The sequence below is a fragment of the Eschscholzia californica genome, unplaced genomic scaffold (assembly GCF_041429995.1).
Source record: "Eschscholzia californica isolate CP2 unplaced genomic scaffold, dmEscCali1.0.p SCAF_5, whole genome shotgun sequence".
Lineage (NCBI taxonomy): Eukaryota > Viridiplantae > Streptophyta > Magnoliopsida > Ranunculales > Papaveraceae > Eschscholzia > Eschscholzia californica.
In genome coordinates this window covers 51,619,588-51,639,393 of record NW_028238472.1, presented here as the reverse complement: position 1 = coordinate 51,639,393, position 19,806 = coordinate 51,619,588, and the positions used below count along the sequence as shown (strand labels likewise).

The 19,806-nt window shown below is 37.6% G+C and overlaps 2 protein-coding genes across 5 annotated transcripts; both read left to right on the top strand.

The window, feature by feature from the left end:
- Positions 1 to 378: 378 nt before the first annotated feature.
- Positions 379 to 6,528, top strand: LOC147540403 (transcription factor TGAL1-like). Of its 3 annotated transcripts, none has more exons than XM_086644356.1 (10): positions 379 to 483; positions 924 to 1,202; positions 2,062 to 2,259; positions 2,477 to 2,554; positions 2,639 to 2,698; positions 3,626 to 3,703; positions 3,806 to 3,857; positions 4,092 to 4,363; positions 4,860 to 5,108; positions 5,864 to 6,528. In XM_086644356.1, the coding sequence occupies exons 3-10, from the start codon at positions 2,194 to 2,196 to the stop codon at positions 6,008 to 6,010; spliced, it is 1,002 nt and encodes a 333-aa protein (XP_086500482.1). In that variant the 5' UTR covers positions 379 to 483; positions 924 to 1,202; positions 2,062 to 2,193; the 3' UTR covers positions 6,011 to 6,528. The 3 variants fall into 3 exon arrangements, with proteins under 3 accessions (XP_086500482.1, XP_086500483.1, XP_086500484.1); XM_086644357.1 differs by having other exon boundaries at positions 431 to 571; XM_086644358.1 differs by having other exon boundaries at positions 482 to 643.
- A 2,372-nt stretch (positions 6,529 to 8,900) lies between these two features.
- Positions 8,901 to 18,891, top strand: LOC147540402 (26S proteasome non-ATPase regulatory subunit 2 homolog A-like). Of its 2 annotated transcripts, none has more exons than XM_086644354.1 (25): positions 8,901 to 9,334; positions 9,444 to 9,544; positions 10,310 to 10,430; positions 10,506 to 10,565; positions 10,724 to 10,791; positions 11,158 to 11,200; positions 11,892 to 11,960; positions 12,118 to 12,156; positions 12,234 to 12,316; positions 12,682 to 12,796; positions 12,969 to 13,043; positions 13,819 to 13,977; positions 14,486 to 14,593; positions 14,673 to 14,777; positions 14,869 to 15,009; positions 15,090 to 15,194; positions 15,848 to 16,069; positions 16,333 to 16,446; positions 16,530 to 16,745; positions 17,126 to 17,185; positions 17,284 to 17,397; positions 17,486 to 17,571; positions 17,883 to 17,991; positions 18,094 to 18,272; positions 18,380 to 18,891. In XM_086644354.1, the coding sequence occupies exons 1-25, from the start codon at positions 9,224 to 9,226 to the stop codon at positions 18,453 to 18,455; spliced, it is 2,679 nt and encodes an 892-aa protein (XP_086500480.1). In that variant the 5' UTR covers positions 8,901 to 9,223; the 3' UTR covers positions 18,456 to 18,891. The 2 variants fall into 2 exon arrangements, with proteins under 2 accessions (XP_086500480.1, XP_086500481.1); XM_086644355.1 differs by having other exon boundaries at positions 9,177 to 9,334; positions 9,444 to 9,713; positions 9,772 to 10,430.
- Positions 18,892 to 19,806: the final 915 nt, after the last annotated feature.

Here is a 19,806-nt window from a genome sequence, read left to right as displayed (position 1 = left end):
TCTCAAATGTCTGGATTTGAATGCCTCAGACTTTCGTAGACTCTCAAATGTCTGGATTTGAATGCCTCAGACTTTCGCGGACTCTCAAGAGTCCGCGAAAGTCTTGCTCTACTACTCCCCTAACTGTCCCATTAAACTCACACTAAACTTTTACTTTCAAATTCTTTTGTTGTCCTCTGACTTGATATGACTTAATAAAGTCTGTTGACTCGATCTAAATTAATTATTTTATTTTATTTTATTTTTGTACAATATGTTTAGTGGCAACAATTTCTTTTGTCCCAAAATGACGGCTCCGAGAAAAGACTGAAAAAAAAGAAAAATCAAAGTGGGATGCTTTTTCTTTTAATAAAACAGACCCTCAAATTGAATATAATCACAGAATTACCCCTCAAAATTAAAAATTTCGATATTCGAGGTGGGAGTTGTTGTAATCTTTAGAGAGAGAGAGAGAGAAAATAGTCAGGAAGCAAGTCAAAACAGGTGAATTTGATCAAACAACATCTCAGTAGTTAAATTAGGGTTTTCTTTCTTCTCTTTTCTATCTTCTTTTTATGTCTTCTTAATTAAGGTCTGCCACTTTTCAATTATAGTTCAATTTCGTTTCAAAGTTCAAATCTTTATTCTCTGATCTTATCTATTGGTAATAATGATGGCTTTTGTTTACTGAAAACTATTGAGTTAGGGTTTTTATAGTGTGTTAAAAATAGTAAATTTACCACAAGTACTTCGATTGAGTTCATTTTTTGAAATTAACATTAGGGCTTTTTATTTATTTGGTGATTTATAGATACTGGTTGTGAAGATTTTTAGTTCAGTCATTAATTACTGATCTCTCCGATTTCAAAGTTTGGATTTTTATTGTAAGTTTCGTTTCTCTTTAGTAAAGTTCTAATTTTTATTGGGTTTCTTTGTGATTACAGTGAGTTGGTTGGTTTCTTAATGGGAGTTAAGCAGCTGAAGCTGATCTTTCTTTTGTGAGGTTTAGGGTTTTGAATTCTGAAGTTGTTTGAAGAAAAGACTGAACTTTACTGTATCTGAGGGTTTCTTTAGGGCATCTTTCTTTTAGGGGAATTAGGGCTTAGGTGGTAGGATTGGTGATTGCAGTAGAATAGAGAGGAAAGACACTGAGGAAGATGATACTGAAGCAGTGGGCAAGATGCCACAAGCTTTGTGCCTCCATTTCTCATCTCTAATGGACTGTAATTTCTCTTCCCCTTTAGATCTTTTTATTATCTTGAACTTTTATAGTAAATGTTCAATTTTTCATGATCTTACTAGAATAGTATTGTTCACATTTGATTGAACATGATTTAGAAGTTTGTTCCGTTGCAATACTTTTTAACAGTTTGAAGAACTACAATTATGTTAATAACCCAGTTTAAGATTTGCCGACATCAGTTGATTGAGCTAAATTAGGAGCTTTTTCCTACTACTTTGTGATTTTCTATTTCTTATTTACCCATAATTTTGTGAGCTTAAGTGTCTCAACCTGTGTTCTGGGCTCATGTTCAGTTAATTTAGGTATTTAACCGTGTTGATATAACTTGCAATTGTGTATGCACGACAAAACTATTGACAGAAGATAAATTTTAAAGGATTCTTCCAGCCAGCTTTCACTGTATCCAACAGTGCCGTTATTTGCTTCTCTTTTAGTTGGACTGTATTGCTAATAACCCTTACGAAATCATTACAAAAGTTCTACTATGGCAACAAAGCTGCGAGGGTTGACATATGAGCTTGGGGGATCTAATTAGATGTTCTTATAATATAGAGTGTGAGTATAAGCATATAGGATGATAATTGTATTTGCAAGTAATTGTTATTCAGTTCAAGAGAAACTCAAAGATAATCTTATTACTTATGAGGATGTGTGGATCTCCATCTTCTCTCGCATGCGCACTTGCATCACCCACTCACTGAAAAACATAGAGATTTAGAGACATAGTCATGCAGATAAAATAATTCAATTGGTAGATGATTTCTATTTTCTTTTGAAGATGTAGAATTTCCAAATTATTTTTGTTCATTATGTTTGTTCGTTTTCTCTTCATGGAACAGTCGGTATTTTCCTCCGGTGTAACTTCGTTCTCTAATAGAGTTGGCACTCCGAGTCTGCCATCGGAAAAGAAGTACGACATAATCTTGTTTCTCAATCTAGTCTCCCTCTTGATAACTGGGGAGAGTACAGAAATGGCAGATGGCAGTCCGAGGACGGAGACGTCAACGGATGTTGACACAGATGATAAGAATCAAAGGGTAATGTCTCTAAATATTCATTTTCAGTATTTTGCATGCTTATCTACTTATCATAGTTCTTAGTTACCAGTCTTTGAGTGCAACTTGCTTGTTTCTTTGGCATCAAATACTGCTCTCTTTACTTTTTCATCTCTGAATACCTCTAATTACTTTATTTACTTTCTGGCTCTGTTATTTGTTGTATTCTCACCTAAAATTTAAGTACTTCGTGTAACAGTTTGACACTGGTCCTTCAACTGGCTTAGTAGCTTCTGATTCAAGTGATAGATCAAAGGAGAAGACAGGAGATCAAAAGGTTAGTTATGAAAACCTTATGAATATTACCCGAGGTAGGTTTCACCGCAATTCCAATTTACTTATTTGACTATTGAGATTGCAGACACTTCGCAGACTTGCTCAAAATCGTGAAGCTGCAAGAAAAAGTCGACTAAGAAAAAAAGTAGGTTTTCCTATTCTTTGTTTCTTTAAAGTTTTTACCGCTTTTGTGGCAGAATCCGTTTTTGGTTCTGTGGAGTGTGGACTTTAACTTGATATGATCTATCCATTGATGGGTCTTGTTTATAAATTAATGAGCAAAATACCTGTACGTGCACAGTCAAGTTTCGTAGAATTCATAGTTATCTATCTTTTCAAGTGAAGGTGTCTATCACAAATGTGATGAAGTGGGTATTAGATCTGGTGGATAACTTGTTCGTTAACAATTTAGAGGGAACGAATGAGTGACAAGTTTCAAAAAAGAGAGTGACAAGTTCTCTCTAATCCGCTCTGGTAGTTCGCGTCGAAGTAAACAAAAGAAATGGATGCATGCGGCACTGGAGAACCGGACCCAGTAGGTGGGAAAGGTCTAAAATACACGTCATACAAACAAACACACATACACACATACACACATACGCACACACTGACACACATACACATATTAGTCTTAGTTATTAAGTCCTTTACTTTCTTACTTACCATATTTATGTTCCGACCGACCTTTGTACATTATAAGATAAGATGTTAACCTAGAGTAGCATCTATGGTCCTAACACGATCACACGCAAGTAAACACACAAGATGACACGATCACACACAAGTACACACACAAGATGAACATATACAAAATCTCACATATACCCATTTAAATGACTGAGAGTACTGGCAAGATTATTGAACTGACACGGTCGAAGTTTGATAAGGAGAATCATGTTAGGTTAAATCTGACTATCGTGTCGAAGTCTACAACATTATTTAGCTGTCTCACTTTAGTATCAAATTTTACATTCTTGTGGATAGAATTTTTTTTATTAGGCTTGAACAATTGACTCGTTGTGGACTTGAATATAAATCCACTAATTCCAGTATTATTTTCCTTTTCTGGAAGGCATATGTCCAACAGCTAGAGAGTAGCAGACTAAAGCTAACCCAACTCGAGCAAGAGCTTCAACGAGCTCGCCAACAGGTTGCTTTCGTTTCCCTGTTTCCTTTATGTATATGTTAAAGAGTCACTTTTCTTTTCGTTCTGGTTCAATTAGTTAATGCGGTATGCTTTTCTTTCTCCTAGGGCATCTTCATTTCAAGTTCAGGAGATCAATCTCACTCAATGAGCGGAAATGGTAACCCTTCCTTCTAAATTGGGTCTGCCTCTAATAAGCTGTTCTAAGACTTAAACCATATCTTCCGTACTCTTTTTTTCAGTACCTTATTTATGTTACACAATTGTTATTATTCCGCTTTGAATTTTTTGCAGCATATCCTTAATCCTTGTAATAATCTGCTATCTATGCGTTTTTGGGCAAATTCATCTACTTCATGCAATATTAATGTATTGGTCTTCCCTCGTTCCGCAGGGGCCTTGGCATTCGACGTTGAATATGCAAGATGGATGGAAGAGCACAATAGACAGATAAACGAGCTGAGAGCAGCAGTAAACTCCCATGCAAGTGACAACGAACTCCGTAGCATCGTGGATGGCGTCACAACACACTACGATGACATTTTCAGACTGAAGGGAATTGCAGCGAAGGCTGATGTCTTCCATATGCTATCTGGTATGTGGAAAACACCAGCTGAAAGGTGTTTTATGTGGCTCGGTGGTTTCCGCGCATCTGAACTCCTCAAGGTTGGCTGTTTTTTTATGTTTCAAATTCATTTGAGCCTTTTAGGAAATTTCCTTTATGCATGTTCGAGGTCTTTGCATATTTGTTATGTCCTTAGAAGCTAGAACTATGATGTCAAGACACGCTCAAGCATCTCAAGGGGTTGATGTCATAGGTTGGGAAGAAGTTTGCGTTATTTGTTGAGGTTTCCCTTGGTTGCCCTTTGAGCGCTAAACCGCGCTTGATTGAGGGCATCACTCACCTCACCTTGCGACCCTAGCCCCTCCTTGCCAAAGTCTGAGATAACATCATAATATACCCTTAGATCTTTCTTATTAGCGAATCCCAGATTCCATTATTCTAGTCGCAATTGCAATTTAATATTAGGGTGAGATTCATCCCATACCTCACTTTTACGTGTTATTATGTCAATTGGAATTGCATTATTTGGATGTTTGATGTATTCTTCTATTGCCGTTCTTCCTTCGGGAGATATTCATTCCACCTGGTGTTTTTCAGCTCCTTGTGAGTCAATTGGAGCCTCTTACTGAGCAACAGCTGGTAGAGATCTGCAACCTGCAGCAATCATCTCAACAAGCCGAGGATGCATTATCACAGGGAATGGAAGCCTTGCAACAATCTTTGGCCGAGACATTGGCCAGTGGGTCTGTTGGTCCTACAGGATCATCTGGGGGTGTAGCCAACTATATGGGTCAGATGGCGATGGCTATGGGGAAACTTGGAACTCTCGAAGGTTTCCTTCGTCAGGTATATCCTCCTCTTATTTAGTAGTTCTTTTTAAAAGTATATTCCCTTAGACTTAAACGATGAGTGGGAACAGAAAAAGAAGCGGTTCTCAAGCTGCTTCTCCTGCCGGAGCTACGCTGGGGCCTGCTGGCTTGGCTGATTTGGATCAGTTAGTGATACTAGAATGTAATTAGTAATTATCAATAAGTAACACCAATATTTAATATTTTGTCCATGAGCAAGATCCATTGTTGCTCAGTGCATTGGTTGATCTAGACAGTGTAAGATAATTATAGGCTATTGTGCTTCACTGCCTGCTCCATGGGAGAATTGGCCCGCACAAGCCAAGTCTGTGCGGGTCGCGCAGGCAGGCTCCCGCTCCTGCCGAAGCCCAGACCCACACCAGCACCCACGCCTGCATCCACATCCACACCCTCGCCAGCACCCACATCCACACCCTCGCCAGCACCCACATCCACACCCACACCCACACCCACAAATGTAGAAAAGAATTAGGCTCTTCTACCACGGTCTGGTTACCCGATTCATGTGGTGTTCTGTTTACCCAAAGTTAAAGAGTTGAGTTAAGCGATATCATTATCAATTTTCAGTTACCCTAGTAACAGCTATGGAGTCTTTAAAAATGTTTTGTATTTGAGGCTAACACTCCTTTTTTTCCCAACATTTTTCGGTCTTGTCCTTTTCCTATTCTCTTTTCAACTTCATTCTATTTAGAGTCGCAGTATCGATTTTGTTATTTTCTTTTGAATTATCAGGCTGACAATCTACGGCAGCAAACTCTGCAACAAATGCACCGGATATTAACAACACGCCAATCAGCACGTGCACTGCTTGCCATAAACGACTACTTTTCTAGGCTTCGAGCACTTAGTTCTCTCTGGTTAGCTCGGCCAAGGGAGTGAAATAGTCTCCCCTATTTCCTCTACATTAGCACAAGAAAATCTCCGAGAACAACTATTTTTGGGAAGAGTGTTTGGTAGCCCTGAGTTTTCAGGCATTTCGATCTAATATATGCTGGTATGATCTTTGTAAGACACTCAACCAACTTTGTTTAGTATGCTGCTCAATCTGTTGTAACTCCGGGGAGGCTTTTTAGTCCCCGGCAAAAGTTGGGTTCCTTTTACATGAATCTACCGCAGCTACCATCACCACCACCCACCGCCACCAGGACAACAAGAAAAATACTTTATTCTACATGGAACAGTGTTGTCTTCATACTTATATAACTGGGTTGTGTTGTGTTGTGTTGTATTGTATTGCTCTGTTTAATTTAACAGCTTGGAAGTATAAAGTTCGAATAATGTTCATGTTATGATCTCTCATTATTGTGCAATCTTGAAATGGAATTTGTAACTTTAGACAGCAATAGATCAAGAACTGATTTATATATTAGATCCTACTTTTTTTTTTTTCCTTTAAATTGGTGTCATTTCATCCCTACAGGGCATCAGCACTTAAATGCCATGGTTGTTTTTTTATTGGGGTTGATCTTAATTTGGCCGTCAATCTTTTATGGGTGCTTATGGTGATAGTGTTGGTTGTGATTTGACTGTGATTGTGGTGGTGGAGGTTTAGTAATGATGGTGGGCGTGGCGGTGATGGTTGTGGATGTACAGTGGTAGAGATTGAGTAACTATGGTGGTGGTAGTGGGGGTAAAACAGTGGAGGTAAAACGGTGGTGATTTAGTGATCCTACTGGTGTAGAAGTGTCAACTGAAGTCATTAAAAAAAAAATACAATTTAATTGTGGTGGTGGTGTTGAAATTTAGTAATGATGGTTGCGTGGAGGTACTGGATGTTTAGTAATTATGGTGGTGGTAGGTTTGTCAACTGAAGTGATTTTAAAAAAAAAAAACCAAAATTGGGTTGTTAGATCTATATATCATGTGTTTTTATCAATTGAACCAAAATTGCCTATTTGTTGCTTTTGGTAATTTTTTTGTATAAAGATAAAATAAATCGGGCTTCTTTAATTTTTTAAATGTAGTCTTCTAGTGGGGACTGCGGTCATTTGGCCTCGGGGTCTGAAGCAAGGCTTTGCTTGCTTCCCCAGGACCGCAGGACCGGTGTTGCCCTCAATTTGTAACCAACTGGAAAAAATAACTCTCATATTTTGTCCACTGTTTTAATTGGGCTTGCAGAGACTGATTCCTCAACAAAATCTTTTTCTTCGATCTTTTTCTTCTTTACTCTTTCCATCATTATCGTCGCCAACATCATTCTCTATCTATTCCTATCTCCCACTCTTCTCATTTTCGTTTCTTGTACTTGTCTTTTTTTTTCCCTTTCTCTAACTTCAAATCTAGAGCTTCAAAAAGATCTGCTGGAGCTTCAAAACAAGCTTTAACAAGATGAGCGGTTGAATTGAAGGTTGTCGACATTGGCAATCTATTCATTATCAACGACATTTTTCATGGCTTTCCTCGGTAAAGGGGAGATGGATAATGGATACAAAATAACAAAAGAACTTCTTGAAAGTGGAAAGCCAGAGAAAGTATTGCTGATTAAGTTCGATTAACGAAATTATATTGTTGGGGCTCAAATAAAAAGTCAGAAGTAATATGACTGTTGAACTTTCCAACTGGTCATAAAACGCGGATCAAATTTAAATGGCCAGCGCTTTGGGGAAAGCTAAATAGTTTCCGGGGTGTAAAATTTTAAAAGGGAATATGTATCAAAATTTTACAGGGAAATATATTTTATGGGAAAATTTTCCACCTCACCTCTCTCTCTTCTCCGACAAGGTCGCCGGCCGACGACTTTTAAAGCTAAAAAAAAAACTTTTTGCTCTCTCCTCTCTCTCTCTAAAACTCTTTTTTTTTCTCTTTTTTCTCCTCTCTATCTAGATCTAGAGAGAGAGAGAGATGAACAAACCTTGAACGGATCTGTTCAAGGTCTGAACAGATCCGTTCAAGGTCTGAACAGACTTCTTCTCTCTGTAGATCTAGAGAGAGAGGAAGAAAAAAAAAAGAAAAGAGTTTTTGTGTGAGAGAGGAGAGAGATTTTTTTTGTTTAAAGTTTGAAGGTTGCCGGCCGGCAAATTTTGTCGGAGAAGACAATGAGGTGGCGAGAAGATGAGGTAGCAGAGAGAGTGAGGTGGTGAGAGAAATGTGAGGTGGAGAGAGAGAGAGGTGAAGTGGAGAGAGAGTTAGGTGAGGTGGAGGGAAGTGAGGTGAAGGTTTTTATTTCCCTCTAACAACTTAGAAAATAAAATTGTCAAAAAAAGTTGACTAATTTTTGACTAAGTCTTCACACCCGGAAACTATTTTGCTTTCCCCAAAGCGCTGGCCATTTTAATTAACCATTTTCTCTTCAATGCCATCCTTGATTGACGGCTAAAATAAGCAATTCACTAATTCAGTTAATAACTTCATTTCACTTGAGTGTTACTATGCTAGAACATACAACTCTAAATTCCATTAGTATAGAGATAAAAAGCACAAGGAAACTAATTAGGTAATTAAAATACAGATTTACGAATATTTAATAGAAAAAGGATGTAGCAAATATAAATTTTTACATGTTTGTTTTTCCTTCATAATCGGCAAATAACGCCAATGCTAAATACGACGAACAGATAAGATATTGACAATAAATTACAAATTACCACCGCTATTAAAGATAAATAAATTCAAAATATAATCACCTATTACCAATTTTTCTCCAGTTCTTCTTGGCCGAAAAAAATAGATAAATAAAGTTTAAGACTCATTTAAAAATCATGTCGAACACCAACATACGAAAAAAAAAAAAAAGCATAAATTTTTTAGTGAATTTGTGTCGGAGTAGCCCCCAAAATACAAAAAATATAAATGGGTTCCTAATCAACAACAAATAGGAAATGGAAATCTCCTAAATTAAGGGTGAATCAAAATTAGAGTTGAGCTAATCATACTTACAAAACTTACTAATCTTCCTAAAATAACCCTAACTATCTATCAAGTCATATAAACTAAAAAACCCATTAGACTTGCCCAATCCTCAAAAAAGTTTTCTTTATGTGCAAGCTTGAATCTTTTTCAGTACTGTATATAAATCTCCTTCATCACTAACCTTCCGCTCTTTTTCATACCAGTTAAACTTCATCTTTTCTTCAACCTGCACTGAGATCCAACATGACGATCGATCCAAACCCTAAAAATAGTGAAACCCAAGAAGAAGCATCTCTTAAAGTACCTTCTAAAGATCCTAAGAAGAAGAAGGATGAAAAGAAAGATGAAGACTTGGTTAGTAGAAATAAACCCTAGTTTTTTTTTCAATCTGGGTTTTGTTGTTGGCTTGTTTGTGATCTAATTTGAACTTGTTTTTTTTTTGTGGAATGGGAATTATGTACAGTCAGATGAGGATTTGGCTCTTAAGCAACAATTGGAACTTTATGTGGAAAGGGTTCAGGATTCTGAACCTGGTGTTCAGAAACTTGCCCTAGAAAGTATGAGGTAATGCTCTGATACCAATAAGTTTAAGTACCCACTCAATGCTGGGGCAATTTGGATTGTATAATAGGAAAAGAGGCTAGGTTTACACATTAAATAGTTGAAAAAATCATTAGAGCTAGTAGACTTTGTATGTCTTGTAAACTGATACTGAGTACTTGATGCCTATTAGGCTGAACAAATTAGGTTATTAAACTTCACGCTTTTATCATAACCTCGAAAAACCTTAGGCTGAAGGACTTGTTTGGAATTAGTGTGAGTCCAAGACTCCAAGTACCTTTGATGTTAGAGTTCGTTTGAGGTTTCAGGAGCTCAATAGCTAAATTATTGTTGTCCCTAGCAGCAGGCACTTCACTTTGTTTTCTCTAACAACAGGCCGCCGTTTGATTCATTCAGTAATGTGTTTTATAGGTTGCCCAATTCACTGTATAATCTTGGTGTTTGTAGTCTGTATTTTCTAACGATGTTCAATATGTTGGGCGAAACTGTACACGGGACACTCTTTTACATCTGTCTTCTACGATGCAACTTTAAATACTCTTTTAGGGTATTAGGTACTTCTGCAATTCTGTTGCATGACTGAAAAACCCGATGTTCTATTGTTTTGAACAATTTTAAAAGGGAAGAAGAAAAAGGAACAGATCGTTTCACCAGAGCAATATGATTATGCGACTAAGTAGTATGCAGGCTACCTTATCGCCACGCTTCTGACTAATAGTCATTAGAACATCCAGTTGAGATTCAATTATTCTTTTTATTTTCTTGTAGGCAAGAGATTCGGACATCAACTAGCTCAATGACCTCTGTTCCGAAACCTCTTAAGTTTCTTCGTCCACATTATGGGACTCTAAAGACTTATTATGAAACTATGGGAGATTCAGACCTGAAGGTACAAAGCTGCAATTTTGGGTAGACTTATTTGGATCGATTTGACATGTTTTTGACTTGGTCTCTGTATTTGCAGAAATATCTGGCAGACATTCTTTCAGTTCTAGCCTTGACCATGTCTGCCGAAGGAGAACGGGTACTCTACAGTTTTTGTCTTTCGACTTAAGCTCTTACTTTTTTTACTTAGGCTAAGAGAAACTCTTCATATCAGTGATGAGTTATTGCTTTATATGCTCCCGTTCATTTATATGTCCATTCATTCATTGAGTTTGTCTCTATTAAATATTTCTTCAGGAAAGCCTCAAGTACAGGTTGTTGGGTTCGGAGGGAGATATTGGTTCATGGGGACATGAATATGTGAGGTGAGTGTTTCTGACCCCGTTGAAGCGCTTGTTTCAAGTCCAAGTGATGTGGTGCAGTTAATAATCAGTGCGTAGAAGAATTATTGCATATTTGCATGAATTGTACATGAAAATTTATTTTGCAATTTTGTAAGGTTTATGTGGGTTTCTCTGTTACTCTATGTTCTTTTTTGTAATGTTTATTTGAAACCTTGTTTTCGTGTCTCCACAACTAGTTATATACTTATATGGCCTGTTATTGTCCTCTGTACAAACATGCTATATCTTATTTCGAGTCCCTTGTTCATGTCGTCAAGTTCTTCTTCTTTTTGAAAATACATCTTATTAAGTTGTTCATCCTGCTAAGTTTAATCTATATTCTGCTAGGAATCTTGCTGGAGAAATCTCCCAGGAGTATATAAACCGACAGGTTAGATATCTGATTTATGATATTTGGTCTTTTTGTTTTTCACATATTGAGATAAGTTGAGCTGTTGATAAGCAATCAGACTATCCTCTATTATGATTGTCCACTTTCTAGTTGTCTTCCTCAAGTCATCTTTTTCAACAATTAACGTAGTTGGTTACTTGATTAGTGAAATGAGGATGTAAAGTAAAGGTTTTTAGGGATCGGTTTGACCTGGTCAGGAGCCAGTTTTGGGTCTGGCTTGTCCTAAATCTGTTGAAAGTTGAATCTTACGAGTTGAGCTAAGCTTGTAGTTAGGATTTCGAGAGATACAGATTTAGGAAGACTGGCTGTTGGTTGATTCATCAAGTCAGGGCGACACATTGGTCCGAAGCCTTCAGGCGTATTTAAAAATTAAATCGCGAAATGTTCTTATTCTGGAGTCCTGAACTTTAGTATAAATTGAACGGAGCATCCTAAGAATAAGAACTCCATTACTTTTGTTGCTTTGATTCAACCTCCTTAAGGGCAAACAATTTGACCAAAATACCACCTCTGCTTTGTCCTTTACAAGGGGCTTATAGTAGCAACACTTTCTAATTGTTTCTCACTTGCTCCTTAGCATTTCTCCATGATAGAATTAAAAGCTTCGTTTTTTTTTTTCATGTTTGATATTTACTTCATTATATGAATACCATCTTTTCTCTCTAAGCAGCAGCAAGAAGAGGCCGCCATAGAAGATCTAATGGAGCTGGTTCAACAAATTGTTGCTTTCCATATGAAGGTAACCTTCTTTTCTAGCCTTATAAGCAGTTCCTTTGTTGATCATATACGAAGTATGATATTGCTGTCAATTGTGGCAGAAATTCTATGTAGTAACTTGTATTTTATGAACTTATGATGCTCCACTTAATACTGTTGTCCTTGGAATCATGTTACAGCACAATGCGGAGCCTGAAGCTGTTGATCTTCTAATGGAGGTATTCTCATCTTTCATCCTTGTGTGTATTTGTTTGACGAAGGAAGAAATATGATGAATTATTTTCATTGGATACAGGTCGAAGATCTTGATTTATTAGTTGAGTATGTGGATGCCACAAATTACAAAAGAACATGCTTATACCTCACTAGTTCAGCGAGGTAAGACTGTTGAAATTTGATACGATGGTTGCAACGTTATTTGCTGTGGTACAGTAAATTTAGATGCAATAAATGACTAGATGGTCATATGTGTGTGTCGCAATGTTAAAAAAAAAACTTCCCAACATTTAAAAAAAACTAAGGTTAGATAAATGATATTTTGAGGTTTCTTTTTCATTTGTAACCTGATCTAAGGGGTGAAACATAAAGTCATGAACCATACCGCATTATATTCAACCGTGGCACTTCGTGCCGGGCTCCTTACAGTACGCATTGTTATGTGTTGGTTAAACACAATATTCAGATCATATTATCCACATCATTACGTTGCTTCTGATGATTCTTTGTTGGGTAATGCATTGCAGTTACCTACCTGGACCCGATGATCTGCTGGTACTGGATATTGCTTATACGATTTATCTCAAATTTGAAGAATACCCAAGTGCACTTAGAATTGCACTCTGTCTGGATAATTTGGGGGTACATTTTGCTACTTTCCTGTTCCAAATTTTATTTCTCTAAGTTTCAAATTTTTTTTTTTATTTCTCTAACCCCATCCATTTTTCGGGTGGGTGGTTTTTTTTTGTGTATATGCTTGTGTGCAAACATCTTGCTTGATTTTGATTCACACTTCGAAATGTCACTCTTGCAGTATGTGAAGCAGATGTTCACGTCCTGTAATGATTTGCAGAAGAAAAAGCAGTTCTGCTACATCCTTGGTCGACATGTAAGTTTATTCATTCTTAGCAGCACCAGTCGCCTGGACTGTGATGATAAATGAATATAATTGCTCTTTTAAGGAATGCTGAATGAGTGACATAACTTCATCATCCGCCTGGTTATTTAGATTGTTGCATAGATTTGTATTTAGAGGCCAATTAAGTGGTACTGATCTTTCCGTAGTCGATGTAGCATAAAAAATATTTCCCTGTCAAACCGAAGTGCCATGATTTTAAATGAACGCCGACTTGCTTGAAAATCTCTATCTATAAAGGAAACTCGTGTATGAGTAGCTAGGGTAGTCTTGCACCCGTTTTAAACTGCCAGCAACAACTTTAATATTACTTTTGTTTAGGTATGATTGTAGGAGTAAATATGCTTAAGTGGAAGAAAGTTGTGAAGCTATATGTTGGACATGCTTCAGTTTGATTCTGAATCATTGAATTAGTGATTAGAAAGTTAATTCTGTTACTTTTTATTTTTACAAAAATGGTGTGTCAACGTGCTAAGGCTCGCCCCAATGCCATTTGCCGTTATGGAATATTGGCATTGATGCTTATGCCTCGGTGTTGCTTTTACCATGTAGTTGTTGGTTCTAGCCCTTTTGTTCCACTTATTTACCTTTTTATCTTGAGAATTTGCAAGTAGATAGTGTTATTAAGGTATGTGAAGTCGAATTAGTTGTTGAGCCTGAAACAGGGCTTAACCCTGTTTACGGCGTCAAGACTACTTTTCCTTATCATAGCTCATAGTTTTCTAAAACTTCGAGTTCTATAACCCAGGGCGTTGATTTCGTGCTGGATGACGACATGATTGAAGATGATGACGATAGAGTTAGGTGTCAAGACATCATTAACAATCTCAATATAAGCGAAGGTTATCTCAATCTTGCTCGTGATATTGAGGTCATGGAGCCAAAATCACCTGAAGATATCTACAAGGTATTTAACAAACTTCTTGGCTCTGTTTTGCCTGATGGGATGGAAGTTTTTCCATATTCTATTGTTATCTTATGATGCAGGCAATGATTTGAAAGTGGTCACTTCTTGTCTGATGTGTCGAAGTTCTTAAGTATGCTTTGGCCAGGCAATGTGCAGTCTCTTGTTTAAGTGTTCTGTGCAGTTAAATACACAACTCTAGGTTGTTAATCTTATAAAATACCATAGCAATGATGAGGATCCTTATTTGTGAGTATGGGTCAAAATGACAGATACATAAATTTTTTTATCACAATTGTATCAATTTTCCAAGGGACACATATTTCTTGCGAGTAGGAACAAGCAGAAGGGTTGTGGCGAACCTGTTTGTGTGCATGGAATGTAATTGGACCGCCAAATAGTGGTTATATATATATGTTACACTATTTGCTGGTTGTGTAAGTCCGAACAAGCCTATCCTTGCACGGCTGCACCTTAATTTGCTTGACCTATATGCTGTAATGTTTCCCAGGTGCACTTGATTGACGGCAGGGCTAGTGCTGGGGCAAGTGTTGATTCAGCCCGGCAAAATCTCGCAGCTACATTTGTTAATGCATTTGTGAATGCTGGTTTTGCTCAGGTAAGATGTTCATCATTTGGTATCTCTTCTCCGTTAATTAAATTGTTAGCTTGATCTAAACTTGCATTTTCTTGTACAGGATAAGTTGATGACCGTCCCGGCAGAATCTTCAAGTGGTGGTTCTACAGGAAGCTGGCTTTTCAAGAATAAGGAGCATGGGAAGGCTAGTGCTGCAGCGAGTCTGGTACGCCCTCTGGTTTGTGTCTTTACGTTTGTAACTGTTCCTTCATCATGTTCTGGTGTTGTGATGCATATAATTGTCACTCTTATTGTAGGGCATGATTCTGTTGTGGGATGTCGATAATGGGTTAGCACAACTTGACAAGTACTTCCACAGCAATGACAACCATGTCATTGCTGGTGCATTATTAGGGGTTGGCATTGTTAATTGCGGTGTCAATCATGACTGCGATCCTGTAAGTTTTCTTATCATATCTTCACAAAATATATGAACTGTCTATTAAAAGTTGAGATCTAATGCGTATATTCATCTCAGGCATTGGCACTTCTATCTGATTATTTGGATAAGGATGATTCAACTGTCCGTATTGGAGCAATCATGGGACTGGGTTTGTCGTATGCTGGGATGCAAAATGAGCAGGTGATGTACTTCGTAAATCCTTGTTTTGAGAAACCTAGAACGTAAAAGTGGGTTATGGTAGACTGGTAGTAAGTACTAAGTAGTCCAAGAGGTCACGGAAATTATGCAATTGAAGCACATATTTTATTTTCCTTCGTTGATGTGCATGTATCTTCCTTGATCTGGCTTTCCAGTTAGTGGCCAACTATTGTTTTCCGCTTAACATTAATTTTTTGTAGTTGGTGATAAAATTTAATTATATAAGAGAGATGTAGAGTACACACAAGTTGCAAGCAAGTGAAGAGCCTACTACACAGCGATCAGACCATTTTTTAAGGTCGACTCTTCAGATTCAGTAACCTCCTTGTCTGGCATATGTTTGATTATTTTATTGACAAATAGACTTAAGAGTACAATATCATTGCTACAATCCCAAAGTTTTAGATGTCTCCCTCTCTTTCAAGATTGTATGCCCTTGGTCTTCTCTATCTGTGGGCATGTATGTCATCAAGAGTTTTTGCTATTCAGGATTGTTCAAACTGGATCTGGAGGAGTATTGTTATGTCAATAGTGTCAAATTTTAGTGTAATAATGATATTTTGTTGTTCGCAATGCATTTAGTTCAATTTTGTGTGTCCGTTTAGTTTTGTGCTGATTGATAGATGGTACTGCAGATTCGAATGAAGTTAACAGCAATTCTGGGGGATTCAAAAGCCCCACTTGATGTAATTGCATTTACTGCAATCTCGCTGGGGTTAGTCTTTGTGGGTTCCTGCAATGCAGATGTCGCCCAGTCAATTATTTATGCATTGATGGAACGTAGTGAAGCAGAACTAGGTGAACCTCTCACTAAGCTGTTGCCCCTTGGCCTTGGTCTTCTATATCTTGGAAAGCAGGTAACTACATTCACAGTCCCTGGGCAGCTTATCGGTCTATTCATTCTTTAGTAGTTTCATCAATTTTATTCATAGGCTTTGTTTCTTCGAACCCCTTCAAATCTTTCATCCATATTGTTTCCTTCGCACGGTTTACTTGGAATTATAATTAAATAAGACCTAGATAAGGACATTCTAATATTAGGATTTGGAAATGACATCTTTTTACTCTTTGTCAAGATTATCGTTCTAATCATTGTATTTGGAAATTTGGTGCTTGGCAGGAAAGTGTAGATGCCACCGCAGAAGTTTCCAAGACATTTCATGAAAAGATTAAGAAATACTGTGATATGACCTTGTTATCTTGTGCCTATGCTGGAACAGGCAATGTCCTCAAGGTCCTTCTTCGATCTCCTGTTTTTTAGTAGTAAAGTAGAGTAATATGCTCGAGAAAGATTCTAAAATGTCTTCATTACTACAGGTTCAACACCTTCTAGGCCAATGTGCACAACATCTTGAGAAGGGTGAGACGCATCAAGGACCAGCTGTGCTTGGAATTGCTATGGTAGCAATGGCTGAAGAACTTGGCCTTGAGATGGCTATACGATCGCTTGAGCACCTGCTACAATATGGAGAGCAAAACATCCGCCGTGCTGTTCCATTGGCTCTTGGACTTCTTTGTATATCCAATCCAAAGGTAGGTGAATCCGAAGGGCATAGTTCTAATAACATTTGAATCAGATTCCATAGTTTGGATCCCGCCTAGTTTGCTTGTCGTGGAAGAATAGCTTGGCATTTTCTTGAATGCATTTGTCTTTACCTACGTATGAGTTGGGACCACCATTTGGCTTGTTGAGATCTGGAAGGAACTGAACCATTCTAAGTCAGTGGATAAGACATTGCAAATGCCCTCTAATGAAATGGTGGTCTTCTTGACCAGTGAAGTTGCATCCTGAAGATATTTGATTGATACGTAATTTTTTTTGTTTAGTAATAAAAGTGAGCCACTCACGCAGTTCTTTTTTATATGAAGTGTTTCTGCTGTGCTAGTTAGTTGACTTTGTATTCCTGGCCCAGGTAAATGTTATGGACACCTTGAGCAGGCTGAGCCACGACACTGACTCCGAAGTAGCAATGGTGAGTTTGAGCTACAAAATGCACTTAAAGATTTTCTCTCCCTCTTTCTCACTACAAAATGGACATAAGTGGTCTAACATTCTTTAACTGTTCTTCAGGCAGCTACGATCTCCTTGGGTTTGATAGGTGCTGGCACCAACAATGCTCGTATAGCTGGCATGCTTCGCAATCTGTCCAGCTATTACTACAAAGAAGCTAGCCTTCTCTTCTGCGTATGATATTCGATTAATCACCTCTTGTGAATTTATTCTTCAAATTGTTCTAGTTTTGCTTATTGTTTCGATTACATCGAATTTACAGGTTCGCATTGCGCAAGGTCTTGTGCATATGGGAAAAGGTTTGCTGACTCTCGCTCCTCACCATTCTGAGCGATTCCTCCTCTCACCGTAAGTAGAATTAACTTGAAGAATTCATTGTTACTATTGGATAGACATTGAGACTAATTTAGTTGGAGAAAGTACATGTAGATTTTGAGGATAACATGAAGGCAATTAGACTTAGATTGCCTTAAATATGTTACATTGAAACCAACACATGAAACATTTTAAACTTTCCCAATTTGTTTGTAACATCAACAGTACCCGTATAATGTTTCCACGGTTTGAAAATAACCCAGTCGCCCCACGTGTTTCACATGCAGTGTTTGATCATATCTCTATCCCGATTGAGTCTTATTTTTTCCTTTCTCTCTCTTCAGGACGGCACTTGCTGGATTAATCACGCTGTTGCACGCTTGTCTTGATATGAAATCAATAATATTGGGAAAATACCATTATGTTCTCTATTTCCTCGCTTTAGCAATGAAGGTACTTTTTAACTCGACTATTTCCCTGTGTTAGAGAAGAACCATGAACGAAATTCAATGTTTTTGCTTCCACTAATTTTGTGTTTATCGTCTGTTTTCGCAGCCAAGAATGTTAATGACAGTGGATGAAGATCTAAAACCTCTTTCAGTTCCTGTTAGAGTGGGACAAGCGGTCGATGTGGTTGGTCAGGCTGGTCGACCTAAGTCCATTACTGGGTTCCAGACCCATTCTACGCCCGTCCTTTTGGCTGCTGGAGATAGGGCAGAACTTGCTACAGACAAGTAAGAAAACATTCAAGTTTGAACTTTTCCGTGCAAACTCTGATCCTAATAATGATATATGATGATATGTGTTGCTAAACTTGCTTATGATGTTTGTCGGTATCTAGGTACATTCCACTTTCGCCCATCCTCGAAGGATTTGTAATTCTTAAAGAGAACCCTGACTACCGAGAAGACAACTAGGCCTGTTGTTGATCGTGCAAACACTTCTTTTAACTGAAGTTCACTGCCAGAGGAGTCCTTCGCTCATTCTCCCCTAAAACTCGAGAAAGGGAATCCCCCCTCGGAATAGAAATGGACTGACTAATTTATAATGAAAATTTAGGGTTTCCACAGTACCTGGCAGACTGAATGTTGGTGATTAATCTGCATTCTGAATCTCCATGTATGCATTTAAGCAGTTGTGTTCTATTAGGGGTTCACGAAATTCCCTCTTGCCATTGTGTTCTTGAGAGCTGGTTTAGATAAACTGATCTTATAAATGTAAAACCATTTCAATCTTGAAATTTATGTTTGTTTCAGTCAAGAAGTTCAACTTTTTTTAGTTTGAACATTGTTAGTGTCGTGATTTGTTTATTGTAATTACAAGACGATTTTATAGATGATTAGTCTTTTCTTCTGTCAGAGTGGATGGTGAGGCTGATTAGAGTTCTGACTTTCATGATGATTTTGGATTGTATGAGAAGGTAAACTTAAAATCCTACTATTGGAAAAAAAAACTACACAAATTATGCAAGTTTATTAGAGATACGGTTAGGGCAATTATAGAGAAACATTGTTAATCGATTTGAATTTATCAATGATTTAATATAGTTTTTATACGTAATTTGTTCAAATCTGTGCTTATAACTTTGCGTGTACAAAAAATTCTTTAACGGAGCTGCAGTTAGCAGAGGTTCATCATACTTGGGAACTGTTCAGAATCGCTAGTTTGTGCCTCTCTGTACACTTAGGTGTTGTGGTTAGAGTGCCAAAACCCGGTATAAATTCTAAAGAATATGCAGAAGCACAATTTCTTATTACGACAAAAAGAAATAGTATATTGTATGCCCCTACTTGGGCCATCCAAGACAACAAATATGGAAATTTATGATGTTGGTTTGTGTATGGGTTCTTTTATGAATTGCGAAGTTATGGGGTGGCTTGCTAAATCATCCCTTAGGGTTACACATTTCTTTTGTGATTGTCATCCTGATTAGGGGATGTGAGGCAGTGTCTCGAATTCAAGACCTTAAGGGTGGAAATCAACTGATAACCAATATAACCGGGGTGCCACCCTCGATCTTAAGGGGTTTTATGTCTATTGTTAAATCGGGGTGTCTATCGAATTAATCAATAGCGAAAGTAATTGGGCCGGTGCTTCTAGTTCACATTGTTTTTGTACAATATAGCAAGATATGGGCTGAAATGAAGATAGGTAAAGTTAGGTTTTCCGTAGAAAAATTAGTAACATATTATAGAATTGTTTTGTAAAAAGGGCAAAGATAAGTACCACGTGACGGGTCTGGGGCATGACTTTATATTCTTGAGTTTA

Bases quoted from the DNA above. Each gene is read 5' to 3' on its own strand.
- LOC147540403 (XM_086644356.1), top strand. From the start codon at position 2,194: ATGGCAGATGGCAGTCCGAGGACGGAGACGTCAACGGATGTTGACACA. The intron at 2,555-2,638 runs GTTAGTTATGAA...TTGAGATTGCAG, and splicing joins AGAAGACAGGAGATCAAAAG to ACACTTCGCAGACTTGCTCA. The intron at 2,699-3,625 runs GTAGGTTTTCCT...CTTTTCTGGAAG, and splicing joins AAAGTCGACTAAGAAAAAAA to GCATATGTCCAACAGCTAGA.
- LOC147540402 (XM_086644354.1), top strand. From the start codon at position 9,224: ATGACGATCGATCCAAACCCTAAAAATAGTGAAACCCAAGAAGAAGCA. The intron at 11,201-11,891 runs GTTAGATATCTG...CTCTCTAAGCAG, and splicing joins AGGAGTATATAAACCGACAG to CAGCAAGAAGAGGCCGCCAT. The intron at 12,797-12,968 runs GTACATTTTGCT...TCACTCTTGCAG, and splicing joins TCTGTCTGGATAATTTGGGG to TATGTGAAGCAGATGTTCAC.